The sequence below is a fragment of the Micromys minutus genome (assembly GCF_963924665.1).
Source record: "Micromys minutus genome assembly, chromosome: 4".
NCBI lineage: Eukaryota > Metazoa > Chordata > Mammalia > Rodentia > Muridae > Micromys > Micromys minutus.
The window spans coordinates 68,635,970-68,655,055 of record NC_137973.1 but is presented as its reverse complement, the minus strand read 5'-3'; the positions used below and the strand labels follow the sequence as shown (position 1 = coordinate 68,655,055).

At 39.4% G+C, this 19,086-nt stretch overlaps 1 protein-coding gene across 2 annotated transcripts in view; it reads right to left on the bottom strand.

The window, feature by feature from the left end:
- EMCN (endomucin) overlaps positions 1-13,771 on the bottom strand; it is an 89,962-nt gene extending 76,191 nt beyond the window's left edge. For both annotated transcript variants that reach the window (XM_080915526.1, XM_080915527.1), the window contains exon 1: positions 13,577-13,771. In XM_080915526.1, the coding sequence (XP_080771652.1) occupies positions 13,577-13,649 (73 nt within the window). In that variant the 5' untranslated portion in view covers positions 13,650-13,771. The remainder of the gene's footprint in view (positions 1-13,576) is intronic.
- Positions 13,772-19,086: the final 5,315 nt, after the last annotated feature.

Here is a 19,086-nt window from a genome sequence, read left to right as displayed (position 1 = left end):
AACCAAGGTAGAAAACATCCTGTTACTATGAATTGTTACTGTCCTTTGCTAGTTATACAATCTAGTTACTACAACTGTAGAAATGACTTAATCAGATTTAACAACACCAGACAAAGAGCAGTGGGTGTATCCTGTGTCTGGCTACCACAGATCAGTGAAATTAGGTTTTAGAGCATGAATTTCTGCATCCTGGAAATATTTGCTTGCTTTTTCTTTTCTTTTATAACCTGATCTTGCCTTCATTTCTCTGGGCATCCATCAGATAAGATGGACCCCCTGCCATCTCTTACTTAGGGCACCGTTATTTCTAACTTTGGCTGTACAAGTGTTACATCTCCCTCTTGTTATTTAATAATGCTTCTCTAAGATGCAAGTGTTCTTTCTTTCATCAAAGCTCAGTTATGCCATCTGTAATCTTTCCGAAGCATTCCCCAGTATCTTGTCCAGACAGTTCCTAGAGCCTTAAGTGAGACAGTTGTTACTCAACATAGTTACTGAATGTCCACTGTGTCTTGGGACTGTGTTATATAACAATATAAATGTTAGTAACCAACTAAAATGGTTGATGTTTGCATCTTATAATCACTATGCTCATACTTTGTGCATTTGGGGCCTATATTGCTCAAAATTTTTAAAAATTACTTTGACTGCACATCTTGTGTGCAGCACTTCTTTCTTACATGTCAATATTCATTTTTTAGTGTCAGAAAAATGTAACTATTTCTTGGCTCAACTTTTAAGTTTAGTTTACATGTACTATTTTTCTGTGTACTAACCTAGCACACTTAGCGTCACTCTTAGGGTACCCTGTAGTATAGTCTCATTTCCATGGTTTGTTAAGTTCTGGGATGGAGAGATAACACAATGTTTAAAAGCATCTTGATCTTGCAAAGGACCCGACTTCCATTCCCAACACCTACATTGTTTGGCTTATAGCCACCTGTGTTCTCCACTCCAGATTTGATGTCCTCTTCTGGATTGAGTGACATTTACATTCATAGGTACCCACACATGTGCATAGTTAAAAACATAAAGACAAATACTTTAAAAAGAGAATTTATAAGTTTATTAGAAATCTAAAATAATGTGCACCTGGCTGGCTTTTCAGGGTTTGTAGAGATTGCATATATAAAGTTTCTTTATAATTCCCCAAGGATAGTCAAGTTCTACCCTATTATTCAATTCCAGTCTGATATGCTTTGCTATTGAAAAACTCCACTGGGAAACAAGGCACTGCTTTGCTTCGGATCACTTTTGATAAATGTTTCAACACTTTGCAAATATTTTTAAAGTGCTTCTACCTTGCTTTAGATGGGGTTCTGGGGAAAATTAAACTTTAAAGGGAATTAAAGGTCTGTGAGATAGTTGAAAATGTTCCAGGAAATGATATCCTGTCTTCGGCACCCAGAAGCACAGCAAACAAAGCTGAATATGAACTTACGAGGATACGGCCAAAGTTCACCATCAGCACTCCTGGGAGAACCTCACGTGGTCCACCTCCCAAGCTCACTGAATCTCAGTTTGCTGAGATGGCAGACATAAGCCTCTATTATCATCACCAGATGCGTCTGATAATTAAGGACAATGGATACCTCTGTTGAAATAATTGGAGGCAGTTACATCTTGCAGAAATGTAGCACCTAGCAGGAGACAAATCTGGACAAGGTGCTGGTTACATGGTAGGTTTTTAAAGTCAAATAAGCAAGGTTTAACAAGAAGCTGAAATTCAAGAGACTAAATGTGGATATTAAGTCGATAGCATGATTCAAGCTCACAAGTATACAATATTCCTGTATTAGTAGATACTATTCTAGCGCTGTGGAGAAATAGAAGACCCACAAATGGTTTAGGACTGATCATCATGGAGTCTTATTTAGCAAAAGAACCTGTTCTTGTAACAAACATTTGAGAAGGCTGCAGATTGTTTTCCTCTGGGACTTTCTTTTCTAACATTTCCGAAGGGTTTTCTGATTAAAGTAGTAGCCTACATACTATCTAAGCTCAGGTTGTCCCACCTGCCTGAAGCCTCGTTGATTAGTCTCATGTGTAGTCCTCAGCTTTCCTATGGTCCAATGCCTTACATATGACTCTTGCTTTTCTCTGCTCAGCACAGTTGCTAAGAACAAACTGTGCTAGCAGTTATTTATAGCAATGATCTAAGAGAAATATTCTTCAATTTGAAAAACAGAAAACTATTGTACCAAGAAGCCTAGCTAGTTGTACAAAACAATATTGTAATTATGCACTATGCACTAAACATCAAGTGCACGGTGCTAGTTTTGCACACTGTATGCTGGCTGCTTAGATAGAACAGGGAATTACACAGCAGGTGATAGTGTACACAGACAGGGTACACAGGCAGCCAGGCCATGGGAGCAACATCTCATGACACATGTAGGAAAGAGCCTGTTTCCACAGGTCACATGCAACTCGGGAATAACTTGTAAGTATGAGTGTTGGGGTTTCTGAGGACACGCAGGAAAATCTTCTCCTCTCTCCTATTGTACTTTTCTTTTATTCTTGGTGGCAATTCTGTTTTATTAAATTTTCTATTTAAAAAATCTCCTGAAATGGTTAACTACTTTGTGGACAAATGACATAGCTTCTCATTTAATGTCAAAGATGTCTAGTTTCTGACCTCCGGGGGACATTCCTAAGCCCTCCCTGTACCTGATCCTAATTGACTGAGTATTATCAGTGCTGCAATCCACCTGCTGCAGGTCAGGTGTCATCTTCCAATAGTAGACACTTCTATGCACAGGTGACTGAGGTTTGTAATGACAGTACCTCAATTTCTCTCCGAGTCACAGGGTCTAAGTCAATGCCAGTCATTTCAGCCCCTGAGTGTCCTTGAACCTTCTGTATCTTAACGTTTTGTTTCTTAATGTGTCATGGGATCCAGCTCTGTGTCTGAAATGTCAGACATGTTCCCACTGTACATGAGACTCCGAGGAGAATGTGGATTTTTTTTTTCCTTAATTAATTTACTATTCAAGGTGGATAATTTTCTGGAGTATCCTACAGGGTGGAAAGATGGAATAGGCTGGAGAAAAAAACACCAACATCTCCTGAGTAAGTGCTGCAGAGTACATTCTAAAAGCAGAGGGTCAGAAAACACAGGGATTTAAGCGGTGTTGCCTAGGCGAATTTCAGTAGTTCAAATAATATTTTTCTTGGCCATGTCTACTTTCCTATTATCTTAAACTAGTACAAGCAAAAAAAAAAAAAAGAAAAAGATAATGAATTCATACTAAATTTTTCCTGAAAGCAGGGGAGTATGAGACTTTCCTCGAAAAGTAAACTCCCCAGTGTGTACTGTGAGGTGAGAGTAACATGTGGCGCCTGGACAGCGGCCACAGGCCTCTCCTCCCAATCAGCAGAACTTTTAGGGTCTCCTTCTACTGGCCACATCTGCTCCGCCCCAGGTCTTTCACACAGGACCTCTCCCTCTCCGAGCATAGGTTTTCAGATTTTTAGTCTCCTTTTCCCTTTCAGGAACTCTTCCTGGGTGCTAATGTCTGCCTTATGAACAGTGTCATTAAAACAGACAGAAGAGGACTCTCACATGTCAAGCCAACTCCACGACGCAGAAGAGAATCTCTGGAGCTGAGCCCTGCTTTAGGACAGATAAACCTGGTAGTGTCGGGGTGAGGATGAGACAAGGCAGCTTGGGGCAAGATGTACAGAACTACTTGCTTCCAGTAAGGACATAAAACTAGATGGGGAAGGAACATCACCATCATCCAGCCTCACTTCATTTGCCTTCTAGACATGCAAGATTCACCCTGGAGAACATGATGATTCTGCTTGCCTCAGACACAAGACAAACTGAATCCACTGGCATCTGAGACTAGGGAAGAACTTCTGGTTCAGAGGACAATGAATTCTCTACATTGCTTTGTTCTGGTTGTGATTTCAGCCAGGGCTCAACCAGGAAAATTATAAGGACTCTGTTATGTTATCCAGTATGTAACAGTATGTAAGTAGTTTCTTATTAAAACAGTACTTAGATGAATGTTTTATAAAGAATTGAGTATTTCTTTTACTGCAAAGAAGACTTAACACCCATATCAACCACATAAATGGCATTTGGGCTGATTACAGACCATTGAAAATTTAAAACTTCAGAATGATGGAACAATCTAGTGTCTCCACTTTTTCATGATCAGACTGAGGTTAACTCAAGAAGTACTGGATGTAAACATCTTAACGAATGCACTTTCATTTGAACTGCAATAGCTCGGAATGACCTGACAGAGGGTGCTGAGAATTCTGGGAACTCTTGGTTTCTTGTTTGTTTATTTGTTTTTGTTTTTGTTTTGTTTTGTTTGTAAGAAGGTCTGAGCCCACAGTTGCTGGTCACTCTGGTGTCATCTAGGGAAATGTATTCATCCAAAGGCCAGCACAATCTATATCAAGGAAACTAAGGTTGCGGGCGAGCTCTACAGAGCCTGCCAAATAAATGTAATCAACCAAGAACATACCTCAAAGAGAAAAACCTCATCGATTCCCTGTTAGCCAAGTGTCAGAGTTGGGTCTTGTTAACTCAACACTCAGACATATCTTAAAAAAGGAAACCCTAATTTTCTTAATTGCCAATTAATGTACAAGTTCCAAACCTGTCCTCATAAGACAAGTAGCTGAATTTGAAAACGGGATCAAAGCAGTAAACAATGCTTCTTCATAGTCTTGGCTTCAGCTCCTGCCTCTAAGTTGCTGCCTTGGTTTCCACCAACGATGGACTTTAACCTATAAGCCAAGTACTCACTCTCCTGAGTTGCTTCCATCATGGTGTGTTATCACAGCAGCAGAGAAACAAAGTAGGACATCAGAATAAAAATATACATGGCCCCAAATATCACAACACCTCTGGGATGGCTTGTGTCTTTTTAACTCTGATGACATGCAGTGAAATACAGTTCTTCCCATTAAAGCAAGGCCAGTTACTAACCATCTACTATGTTCCCACAGATGGAGCCTGGGACAAGGAAGAAGGATCAGGAAACATTGTTCTTGAGGCCAAAAATCTCATATGCAGTTAACTGGTGGACTGATCCTACTGTCAGGGGTTTGGCTGGTTGACATTGTTCTATTTATTATTGTCATTTTATTCTGCAATCCTGACAAGTTTTAGGATCTGATATAAAATTAGATCAAGCTGATGAAGCTTAAAAGAAGAATTGCCAAAAAGCTCATTGAGTCACGTGATTTAATCATCAAATACCCCGATCTCAATAGTGCAATTGCTATCAATAAATCCTAATTAGATAATTCTGTATATTTAAAAAAGCAACTCCCGTATTTTAAATGTTATTTGCAGAGAGATAAAACCCAGAGCTACACCAGAGTTGGACACAGGGGTGGGAGCTCTGGAATGGAACAGTGGCGTCTACCCTGGGGAGAGAATTCAAGAGCTACGGTCTCTGCCCTCACACTTGCTTGACACTCTAGGAGTGTAATTTCACACTTCTAACCATGAAAACAAAGTTCTTTTTCCACTTAGGTTAAAAATAAAAACCAACGTGTGATACAAATGGTTTTCTGTTTTGTGTGTGATTTTTATAATTCATTATTTTAAAACAAGTCCATTGAGATATGAATACACACACAGATGCACACACACACACACACACACACACACAAGGTATATGGTTATAGGAGTGATGGAATGGCAGAGTCTCAGTTACTAAGATGGAAATCTTGAAGTCTATAACTCTTTCCACTTATTGACTCTGTGGTTTCAGTATTAATTCCATAAGCATAAACAGCCCAATGGGAATTTGCAGTTTATATGGCATTTAAAAAGTATATTTTTCATTTCATGAATGTTTGTCAATACACATCATTTTTCTCTATTGCCTGATAGAGAAACCAATGCTAACATACATTCAGCATGGTAGCCATGTATGTTACACACAGAAGCAAGACTAGACTTCTTGTTACATCATGGTTGGGTCTCCATCACTGAAACATCCCACCTCTCAGCTGTACTAATACTTAACATTGTATGAAAGATTAAAACCATTCTTGGGGCTGCTGTGTGTGGTAGCACATGCTTTGGACTCCAGTACCCAAGAGGCAGAACTGTCAGATTTCTGTTCATTTAGGATGCTAGGCTCATCTACACAAGTTTAAGGCCAGCCAGGGCTACTCAGTTAGACCTTGCCTTAAAAATATACAAGATATTGGCTATTTTCAAACACGATTTTTTCCAGGAAATATAAACTTTTAAAAATAGCATTTTATTAGTTCTTTGAGAATTTACTTTGTACATGTGTTTTGATAACCCGCATCCATCTACTCCACCTTCGAGATCTATGCCTGCTTTCCTACCCACCCAACGATGTACTCTTTTTCTTCTTTTAAAACTCACCATGTCCAGTTTTTACTGTACACATAGTCTTTGGGGGTGATATCTCTCCTTGAGAATTGCCCACATATCATTACTGTAGTCTCAGTATTAAATGAATCTGTCTCTCCCTTTATACCTACTGTTCTGAGTGACTGATTAGTGAAGCAAGTTTAATAACTTACAAATTTGAAAAAATTCTAGAAATTATACAAATTCACACATACAATTTTCACTTGCATATGTTGTGACTACAGCCTAACTCAGTGTCCATCTTCCTAGAATATAATTATATTCTGTGAAATTTTTTCATGAACTTTTATTTTGTCATGTAAGAATTAACATATTTATTAATGGATTCTAATTGGAATCAATTTGGAATAAAAACATTTTATCTAAATGATGAGATAAAATCTGTTCTAGAACTTTAAGTCCCAAAGTAGAATAAAATTGTACAGGGCTTGCTACCAATTCTATAGCATCAGTATATGAATAAGTCCACTTCCTCCTTCAGTGTCCCTATGAGGCGAGGATTACACTTATCCCCAAGTTAACTCAGGATTCTGGAAGTTAAGTAATTCACCCAACAGACAGAATGTGAATGTAGACAGACTGCATCTAGAACTATTATAATTTGACATTAAGGGATTAATTCAGTAAGTTTCTCTTTATTTCCTTCCTTCTGCTCCTACAAACCCCATATCTGTTTCACTGATACTCAGAGGCAGGTCTGTTTTGTTCCAGTCATCATGACAAAAGACAGGGGCCCAAATGGTTATAGTTCCTCCTAACCCATCACATGAGATTCATATGAGCTGAGCTTATTAAAAATGCTTATTTCTAAGCAGAAGTTCTGTAGATGCCATGGGAGGCAGCAATGACTTCTCGACTGTCCTCAGTGATTTGTAGGTCTCTAATTCCATTTTATTATTATTATTATCATCAGGTAACTCAAGTTACTGAAGTACCACTACACTGGAAGATAGTAGGTGACACAGGAAGTTCTTGTTTGATTCCATGCCACATGACCCCACTATTACATCACACTGTTTTTGTGCCTCTGCTCCTTAGTTAGTAAAACAAATGTACAGAAATGCTTGACATGCTGTGTCAAGATGTCTTGAAATGTCTTCAAATGTCTTGAAATGCTGTGACAGAAGAGACATGTAAGGTTCTCAGCATCACCAATGGCAGATGTTCACAGATGTTGGACAGATACTGCTTAGTCTGATGTGAACCAGAGTCAAGTGTGATCAGCATTTTCTGGTCCTGAACACACTCTGTAAAGCCTTCAGTGGGAAGATTACTTACTGAGGAGATTAATAAGCAGGGCACATTTCCATAAGTCAATGCTATTGGCTTTTCAGACATAAAACTCATTACTGAATCTAGGCAAACATAACTGGTTTCTTCAGAGCAGGTTCTCCTTAGAATATTGTTTAGCTTGTCAACAAGAGAAGGATCAACACTTGATGGTTACATAAGTAGGGGCATTGTAACTAATCTGTATTGAGGCACACACCATCACCCGTGTTCAACTCTTTGCACTAAGATGTTCCCTGGGAAGCAGAGAATGAAATCAGGATGAGCTTCCCTTCAGTCTATAAAGGACTGTGATTGCAAGACAGAGAGGGGACTAGAGCAGTGAATCTGTCGAAGTGAAAAAGTATTGTATCTGAAAGAAAAGGAAAGAACAGGAAAGTTGAGAAGACGGGTCAGTTGGCAAAGTGCTTAAGATCCCACCCCACCCCTCCAAAACAAAAAATGATGCATGGTGGTGCACATCTGTAATTCCAGCATGAGAAATTTAGAAACAAGAAGATCCTTGGAAGTCACTGACTGAACCATTGATCTCTGTGTTCACTGATAATGCTGTGTCCACAAATTAGGTGGTAGGCCATTGAGGAAGACACCCTAATTTGATCTCCTTCCTACACATACACACATGGACAGGAATCTCCTGACATACACACACAAGTGTTCACACGCATGCACACGTACAAATAAATACAACATGAAAGAAAAGGACAGTACTGGGCTGGGGAGATGGGAATAGGAAGGGGAAAAGCATTGTCTCCAGTGTCTTTCCTGCTTCATCAAATCGATATCTTGTGGGATGCTAATGCTACTGTGCTACACTCCAGGTAGGATTCTGAAACACATGCTAGCATCAGCATAGCACCCGACAGAAAGCAAAACAGTCAACGAAAGGAAGCAAAATACTGTTTGTTTATACCTGTGTACAGACGGCTGTCACAGCAATGACGGGAGTTCACGTGGTCAGGAAAGGTACAAGGAACAGCAAAGCAGGTGTCTAATTCTCACACAGCCCCTGCTTCTATTTAGGGAACAGCTTTTATCTCTGATGATATAGCTGTCTGCAGGATACATAAATTCCCGAAGAGGATCTTTATTTTTAATTGGCCTTTTTAGATGTTATCAGAACACTAATATTTCGTGTGTTTTTTCTTCTGTCATGGTTGTGGTGTGTGAAGTCCCACCAGCCAATTGAACTAAGTTTCTTTTCTGAGAGGTTTCACACTACGAAGATATCACCATCTGACTCAATAAGACCAAAATGACCCTAGAAATTCAGAAGGAGGAAAAGAGATACGATGCAAAAATTTTGCATCCTAGTAAAATTCTTTGAAAATCAGTGCTTAGAAATGTGTGTTTCAAATTTCAACGAGCCCATTGGAAATTTATTACTAATGAAAAAGGCTATTAGTCACGTGAACCATAGAATGATTCATAAATTAAAATATTTACCTAAAGCTTGGGATCAAAAGGGAAATGACTGTTATCCAACAGATTAATTTCTGAAAGCAGCAAGTACTAATATTGCTGCAATTTTTTGAGTGTGATCTCTAAAATAAAACTAGAAGAGAGTTGTTTGAAGAAAATGTTATGAGTGTCCAGAAAGTATTTCACATATTGATAACATATGATCACTTTTAGCGTTAGATAAGGACTATTTTAAAATGAGTTATCAAGAGAAAAATGGTAAACCAACAACCTGCAGGCCAAACCCTCTTCCCACTGGATTTTTTTCACAGCAGATTGCTTATTCCAGGATAGAAACATGGGTAAAAATTAAGCTCAATTAAAGGACTAAGGAAGTTCCTATACATATTTTTATGCTATTTCTTTAATTTTGGTTATTGTATTATATTTTATATTTGTATTATTTTTTACTATATCATTTTACATGTAACATATATACATGTAATATATATACATGTATATATACATATTACATGTAATATGTAATATATATATATATATATATATGTATACATATAATTTACTGTCAGCTGTACGGTGCCTGCAGTGTGGAGTAAGAACTAAGATGCTCCAATGAATACCTGTCATGGAAAGGCCGTGCCATGCAGAGCTCAAAGCACAGACACCCAGACGAGAGGGAAACGGAGCATCCATGTTATTGTCACCGTTACTCCCCTTTGAATGGAGAGCTAAGGAACACTTTACCTCTCAGCAGCACCTTCAGCTCCTGGCACTCCCCACCCCTATTGCACATCTCAGCCTGCATGCCTCACCAGAATTGAAACATACCTTCTTAGCACCAGTTTTTCTCCTAAACTATCTCTTCCTATCTTTCCTAGCCTCTGCTCTGAAATCATTTGCCCAGTTCTACTAGTCATACAACCCTGTCTGGGATTGTCTTTCATCAGCAGTAAAACTGATACAATGAACTACATCTCCTCTACACCTGTGAAGCCTGCCCTAGACCCTTCTTTACAAACACAAAGATAGACTTTCAGACTTAGTGACTTATAAATTGGCTTCTTGGTCTTCTATCTCTCCTGATCCCGGTAGTCTATATTCTTCTGACAGATTGATCCTCCTGGTTTATAACTTAGATGATAAAACCTGATCCAAAGCACTTCTATGGGGCTTTATTGTCAACTGTAAGAATCAATATTTATTTATTTGGATGTGTGGGACTCAAACCCAGGGTCTTATCCAAGTTAAGCGTCTGCCTCACCCTGAGTTACCTCCAGGGATTTTCCATTTCTCTATTTTCCATGCTGTGACTTAATATCTTTTGAAACTATTCTTTGCACTTTGCTTTCTAGTATGCAGCCATGCTCAAAATATGTCTTTCTTATATTTCTTATACTCACCTTGAGCCTCCCAATTTCAAGTTGCAATGTTTATCACATTCTTATGAGAACTTGTGTGTTTTCCCAACACACCAAACTAAGCAACTTGTGAATTTTCTATACCAGTCTTTATTTATTCTCTAAGACCTACAGTAAGACAGAATTCTTATTGCTTGGTTCTGACTCTTCTCATTCTATCTAATATGAAGAATGGCTCCTATTAGTTTCCATGAAGTTACCAGATATAGCACAGTATCTTCTTATAGTGCGTTCCATTAAATTTTGCTTTATAAAATTAAATATTGTCACCAACAAATAAATTCTTCCTCATAATTAAATCTTTCTGGTATTATTATTCAGGGTTCTGTTTCTGTCTGTCCTATTAAAAATAAAACATTAGAGGGTATATATATATATATATATACATTTATATATATATGACATCTTTAATATCTCTGAATATCGGAGTCAAACGCTCACCCCTCTAGACTTAAGAGCCACTAGAGTTTCTGTTCAGTTTTAAATACAACATAGAAGGCTTCAAGAAAAACTAAATGTCCTTTTATGAACCCCTAAGACATATTTCTATAGAAAAATTTCCTCATTGCAAACTGCAAAGTCTTAGAACAGCACTCTAGCAACAGAAGCTTCTTGCTGCCACACAGATAATCTCTGGATTTCAACAAAAGTCGCATCACCTAGATCATGTTTGTTTAAATCCAAGACTGACAAAAACACCATAAAGAGAAGTACTCAATTTCTCAGGGGGAAAAATCATATTTAGAAGTCAATTTCAGAGTAAAAAGCCTTCATTTATTTGCTTGACAATTTGAATTTTAGAGCCCAAATGTCTCCTTCCAAACCCCAGTAATCAAGTCTGCTGATAAATTTGTTTATCATCCTAACTGTGAGGGGGCTTGAAACTCTGAACTCAATGTACTCTTGGTACAGGGAGTTAAGGGAAGAGCTGACTAGGTGAACTTAGGAAATGTTTCATTTCCTGTGCCCAGTCTGCTAAGGAAACATTAACTGGCAGAACCAGGTGCATCAAAGCTATCCACGTCCACAGGAAAATCTATCTGTCCCACCCAGGCCCTCTCATGGGTCAACCTTCCTTTTCTAAGGTCAACCTCTCTCTGTCTCTGTCTCTGTCTCTGTCTCTGTCTCTGTCTCTCTCTCTCCCTCTCTCTGTCTCTCTCTCTCGCTCTCCTCTCAGTCCCACTCATCCCCCTTCCCTCCATCTCCCTCCCTCTCTCCCTCCTCACTAGTTCTCCTACCTCTTCCTCCCCCTCCTTCCTTCCTCCCTCTTTTTCCCACTCCAGATACAGGTTTCAAGTTATCAAGTAGGTTTGTTGGCAGATGTGAAGGAAACACTGTCTAAATATTTTCCCTGCCCAAGTGAGGAATTATCCAGCAGGGGCCAATAACCCAGGAGAAAGCTGCCACTGTTGAAGCAAGGGTGGACACTTGACCGGTGAGCTAGAGGAGGCTTGTATTTTCTCCAAACAACATGGTAGGAAAAATCCGTGGGCCTTTCTGTGTAGTCCTCCGTGGTAGCTTCTTTCTTATAGTCCCAATAGGGAGGCCCAGTCTACTGGCCTTTCTCCTCTTTGTTTGAAAGATGTGCACTTTGCAGCCCATTCAGCATTTGAAAAGTTCTGGCAGCCTGCTGTGTTCTCTGAGGTGTGCAGACCCGAAATGGGGAAGAACCTCAGCCCAGGCTTTCAGAATGTATGTTAGTCAGGCACACAATTTTGAGCAGTGTGTTATAGAGTCAACATTCTTAGTTGTGCGAATATGTATTGAAGAGTTACTTAGAAGCAGGTCATGGATCTCAGGGTCACTTTTGTAAAAACCCAAATTCCCAGTCCCTATTATAACTTTTTGATCAGATGTATGATAAGCAACTGTCTGAGGCTTCAGATTTATCCTAAGTTTATAAAAGTATTTTTTTAAATTACTGACAAAATGTTAACTCAGGTCAGACCATTGATTTTATTTTTTTCTTCTTTTGATTGTTTTTATAAACTAAAATCTTGTAGGTAGTAAACTTTAGAAAAGGGCTCAAGCAAATAAAATTAGAAGGGAATTATCAGGAGTACTCTCCCATCCTTCCTCCACTCATATAGCCTCCCACAGTGCATGTCCCCTGCTCACCCCCAGAGACAGAGCCAATCTCCCTCAAGTGCTCCTTCTTTGGGCAGCTTGTGGTTTTGCTTTTATACTTATTAAATCTGTCGAATACTAGAATCACTCAACTCTTTCTCTAATAGTACATGTACTACTGTGGGCAAGGAAAAGACCTAATTCATTTTTATGTTCTCTGCATTGCTCATCACAGGACCCTAATAAACGACCAAATTTAACGGTTTATTTTGTATTACTTAAGAATAGGTAGAATTAAGAATGAACATCCTTGCAACTGCCCATTAACTCAGGGTAACATGCATCTGAGTTTCTTTACTTGCATCAGTGGTGGGTTTGGCTTGTTCTGAAAGTTACACAGAATGTTATGTGATTATGTTTATGTGAGGATATATTTCTATAATAAACCTGGATACATTTTAATGTCCACTTCCTGAGTCCCCTAAGATGCTAGTACACGCCTAATGGTGAATCACCATTCACTTCTGCAGGTAGCTTTATCTACCAGAGCTTAAAAAGGGCTGAGACTCTTGCTGGAGACTTTGACAACACTGTTTACAGTGATGGACTTTCACTCTTATTGAATCCACTTATTATTCTGGGTCGATGGCTGTAAAGCACATTATTTTGTTTGTCTGTTTTTGTTTTGACCTAGCATATTTTTAGCCAAAATTCTATTTTTTAGTCCCTAAATAGTTATCACATCTCCTGAGATGTTTTACGAAATCATTACACTTTGAGGCCTTCACACCAGCAAGCATTTCCCTTAAGTAAAAACAAGCTTTCTACTTGGGCACTGCCTCCTCTGCCTTTTCCAAACTTAACTCCGTGTACCCCATTCAGTCCATCTACCAACAAGCCATCAGAACTGCGGGAGAAGACTGCTGAAGATCAACAGAGCTTAGAAGCTTTCTCCCTTCGATTTCCCATCCACACCATCGGAAAGATAAGACTGTACCTGCGATGTCCTCAGCTTGGCAGAGACTGTTGGACAAAAGGAAACAAAGAGCAGTCACTTGAAGCAGCCGCATGGTGCCCACGAATGTCCTCGGTGGCTTTGCTCTCCAGGGTAAGGCAGGGAATGATTCCTCCCAGCCTGACCAGGCTGTATTAGCAAATGGAAAAGGTGTGCTGAGTGTGAGCAGACGCTGCCCATTCCTACTTATTTTGGGGATTCTGATAAAGAACTAGAGGAAATACACACACTCCCTTTGGGAGGTCAGCAGAGAGGAGATTTATTGTTTCAGCCCCTTACAGGAACTCTTTTTTTTTTCCTCTCTCTTCCTTTGGCAGCCACTTGTGTTTTTGTTACTGCGTTATTTTGCTCTTCTTCAACAAAAAGGTCAGGATGGGATTTGAACAGGAAGAGACCCTTCTTGAGAAAGGGCCAGTAATCTTTCTAACTTTTGTTTTGAAAGTGTGTTTTAGAGAAGCTGTAAGGAGACCTCACCAAGCAGCTCCCCAGTTCGGTTCAAAAGGCTGTAACTTCCCAAGGGCTGTATTTAAGCACAAAATCCACCAGGAACTGTGTTTTTCCCCTCTTCTCAACTCATAAGCCAAGCCAGTGAAGACCACCTTCTAGAGACAAAGGCAAGTATTCATTGGATTGTGATCTGCTCTTAAGGAAGTAAGCTGGCCTCTTATTACTGTCCAGAGAGGTTTTGAAAATATTTCTAACAGAAGTAAACACAGATCTGAGACTAGTCCCTGCTCATTTCTTGTTCTGAGGCCACCTTTCCTCTTCTGTTGCAGACTGAACTCACGTCAGACATGTGAATCATGGCCAACCTATATCCCCAGCCGGTATTCTTGGTTTTTATTAGTAGGATTTTATGAAGAATAAGGAAAAAATTACATTGTTTGTATAAAGAATTCTCCTGGGATGGCCTGGGTAGAATCAGCTATCACAGGGCATTGGTGATGTTGCGGACTGTGTGTTCTGTAGAACCAAACAGCAACCAGTATTGTGTGTTCTGTAGGACCAGTTACCCACCAGCAGTATCTTTGCTCTCCATGTTGACTGATGTATACGTGATGGTTGCTCAGCCAGGCCCCTGGACACAGCACTTGTGTGAAGAGTAGAGTCAGAAGATTCCTGAATTCTCAAAGCACAGGTTGCAAATCTCAGCCAGTCTCTCTTTAACACACCTTTAGGTACAGGCTTACTAGAGGAGGATGCTGATGGATTCTTACAGGCTAAACTTCAAAATTTTACCTTAACCCATTTCTTTTTTTTAAAGTCATTCTTTTTTTTTTAAATATTTTTTGAATTGTTTATTTATTTAGTGTATAGAAGTCCATTGTAGCTGTCTTCAGACACACCGAAAGAGGGCATCTGATCTCATTACAGACAGTTGGGAGACACCATGTGGTTGCTGGGAATTGAACTCACGAACTCTGGGAGAACAGTCAGTGTTCTTAACTGCTGAGCCATCTCTCCAGACCCCTTAAACCATTTCTAAGAAGACCATCCATTTCTGTGCTACACCATTCAGGGAAGTACTTTACAGAAGTGTGGCTGGAACAGATTATTGGCTCAGACCACTCACAAACATGACTGATTTCAACCTGATCACTGTCCAGTAAAGCTCATTTTTAAATTTTAATTTTGAAAGTAATTAAGATTATTTTAGCCTCTTAACTGATTTTTTCACAAAACAGAATGCTTTTGAGTATCCCTTTTATTAGGCACAGCCCAGAGGCTACAAGAATGGCAGTACATGTGATTAGATGACCCATTCATTTTCCAGAAACAGTCTGGGATGTGGTCCTGTGAGAACAGGGTGAGACATGCTGCCTCACTTCCTGCTTGCTCTTGTTGTTCTCCTGGGGGAAGGGAGCAGGTGGAGTTTGGGGCCTTAGTGCCTGAGACTCTCAGCATGACTGCCATGCATTTTCATTGAGGGCACCAGACATCCATTCCAGGAAGAGTTACTTCTGGTCAAGCTGTTTTTACATATTTTGTTACTTGATTTTGATTGTGTGTGTGTGTGTGTGTGTGTGTATGCCTGTGTGTGTATCTGAGCTACATGGTGCATGTATGAACCAATGGGTGTGGTGTGCTCACTCATACAGATGTGAGGAAAACCTGGAGAAACCAGAGGTTGATGTCTTCTTTTTTTTTTTTTGTTGTTTGTTTATTTTTGTTGTTGTTGCTTTGCTTTTGAGACAATGTCTGTCCCTGAACATGGGCTCATTGTTTCAGCCAGACTGTCAAGTAGCTGAGCCTCTGGATTTGTCTATCTTCATGTCCAAGCACTAGGGTGCACACACACTAGCACAGCTGTCTCAAAACTCAGATCCTCATGTTTTTGTAATAAACACTTTATCCACCAGCTCTATATGCCAGCTCTTTAGAAGGCAGAGGACCACATGCTTAAAAAGAAAGGAACCAACAAACACAAAAATGCCTGAGGCCACAAAAACAAAACAAAACAAAAAACCCAACCAACCAACCCAAACAACAACAACAACAATCAAACAAATGTAGTAAAGTTGGCCAGCTTTACTTTAGTAGGTGAGACACTAAAGCTTAATTAAAACAGTAAAGATCCAGAAGAGACAGATCACTGAGGCACAACCTTCCTGGGTTTGGGGTGCCTTGACACTATGCATTAAAACACTTAAAAAACATAAAGTATTGTTTGAATCTTATTTATTTATTTTCTTTTTCAAAAGCAACCAAGACAACTTGTTGGGTGGAGATGTTGCCGGCCAATTATAATGACCTATGTTTCATCTTTGGGACAGACATTATGAAAGAGAGAATTACCTTTAAAAGTTATCCAATGACTTCCACACATGTGCACACGCACATAAACAAATGATAGTATGAGAGATTTTAAATGTGGTTCTGCAACTAACACATACTATTTTTGTCTTTAAACCACAAGAGACTATCCCTTGCCCTTCAATTTTTGTTTGAGTAAATACTTTTAAAGTTTAATACTTAGGATATACATTTACACAGGCATTACCAAATATTTGATGTCCTTAAGAGCTTGAAGGTTTAATCATTTCGTAGTATGTGTTTTAAGAACAGTTCAATAAAGGAAAAATGGGTGCCAAGAACAAAATTATTCTATTGTGAAAGAAGAAATTGTCTTTGTATTTGTTTTTCTCACAAATCACTCTTGATTTAAAAGGAGTGTAAAAGAAAAGGATGCTGTTGTAAATGAGGTCACAAAAGAACCATCTGAGAGTTCATCTGAAGCCCTTCAAGGGCTGCCTGTGACATCACTGACTCTGAAGATATTGGATGCCGAGACTGTAACCATGGTGACTTCTCTCAACTTGTATGTCCCTGAGAAGATTTATTGAGATGGCACTGTGGCTAAAGCCACAGGTCAAAGCCTTCTTCATACCTTCTCCTTCCTTTCTGCCATCTCTTCACGATGAATGAAATAATCGTCTAAAGTAATGGGAAAGCAAAGTGGTGGTCTCATAAACTGGCAGATTTCAAATCCTTGTTCCCTCCTTAAGTGCTGTCCTCACTGGCTGAAAAATATTTGTCCTTTAAGTGCCTAGATCCCTGTGGGAAACATTATGCGTCTCCCTAATGTTGTACAGCGAACTGAGTGAGATCACAGTGCCTATGGAAATAAGTAAAACAAGAGAACAGACCTGACCTTGGCTTCTAGAGTCCTTAGGCTAAAGTAAGTTGTTTGAGTCCAGCAGTGTCTTCAGGCCCTTAGGATTCTACAGGAGATATTACTTCAGAGAGATAAAGCTGCTTTGAAGGAAATCCATGTTGAGCATCACAAAAATCTCAGAGGATAGACAGCCTGGACGGTTATTTTCAGAACTTTGCTCTGTGCCCTCTGCTTTACTCTGTTATGTGTGTCAGGTCTTCTCAGGGGAGATGGGGCCTAGCGCTTCTTACTGGTGATAAGAATCGGCTAGTTTTTATAGCCACTGGGAAGAGAACTGCAACTCAAAGGACATTTAGAATTCACGATAGGAAAGATACCAAATCTGCCTCCTACAGAGCAAATATGACCATCCATGGTAAAGAAGTTACTGATTGGACCAAACCTGTGTCACCAGCCAGATCACCTACCTCATGTATGTTCTGTGAGTTGGGTTGAGGCAGCCTAGCTAGTGCCAGTTTGTTATTATTCAAGTGAGAAGTGGGGATTGTGGTGAGCTGTCCGGGGCTTCCAAAGCCCCTCTGTCACCTTCTTTAACCACCCATCTCTGTTTACTCAACACATAACAATAAGATGGTATTTTCACCTCATACCGATTCCCTACATTTACAGGAATCTATCTGTGGAGAGAGGAAGGAATATGGGGTGTTATAAAGGCAATAGTTTCAGGAAGAGATCTATATTTATTTCTGTGAAAATATACAAATCCTCTAATACAAGCACAGAGCCATCTGTCAACAGATGGAATAATGGGAGCATCATTCTTGCCTGTGTTTAGGACCCTGAGAAGACTCTGCCACACACTGAATCTTCCCATTCAAAACTGAGCCATAACAGTATTTTCTACTGATCATGTAGATCATACTAATAGGAATACTAAAGGTGACAGTTTTTAAAGAAATAATACTTTCCCATGTATACCCTTTCAAAAATTGACTCTCTGTCATTTACCTTAGTGCTCAGAAGTGATATAACATTAATGTTTTATTTCATCCCAGCCAAAATGGCTATCACAAATGGATACATTTTATAACAACTTTATTCAACTTCCTATTTGGGTCAACTGTTACCAGCATGTCACCCTGTGTCTGATATTTCTGCCCATATATCTTATATTTGGTGTGCAAAAAAATAGCATTTTAGGAAATTATTTTTATGTTCGATGACATATTTAAAATTGTTGAATTTCTCCATGCAGAAGTCTGAGTTTTATTGCTGAAATATGACTCAGGAATTTAGAGCCCCCCTTGCACTTGCAGAGGTATTTTGCACTCAAGTGACACAACAAAAATACACAATTTTTTAAAAGATGAGACTTAGGTGAACTACTGTTGTCCACCATTCCGTTTTTCACACTCAATGTGGTCCCTCCTCCCACCTTTACTAATTTGCCTCTGGCTGTGCACACTTCCCCTTACCTGCCTCTGGATGTGCACGCACCCCCTTGCCTGCCTATGTCAGTTGCTCTCAGGTTCTGAAATATCTCTGAATTTTCTTCTCTTTAGCCATTTTGTAAGGATCAAAGGGTAAGTTCAGCTCAGCCAATTTGAAGTCATGATGAGGTAGGTGATTTGTTTTTTTCCTTTCAAGTTCCAGATCAGTTGAACTTAGTTCTACAAATATGTGTCCGTTTTTCCTTTTGCTCTTTCCCAATAAAGAAAGCAAACTGCAAGCATAGGTTTTTGGTATTCACGGAAACAGGAATTTAAAGTTGGAAGTAATGTGTCTGGTGCTGATCATTTAAATCTCTTATGGGTCAGGTATGGAAGAGTTGCTTCTGGGATGATGAGCAGAGATTCAGAATAGGGCTGTTTTCTCA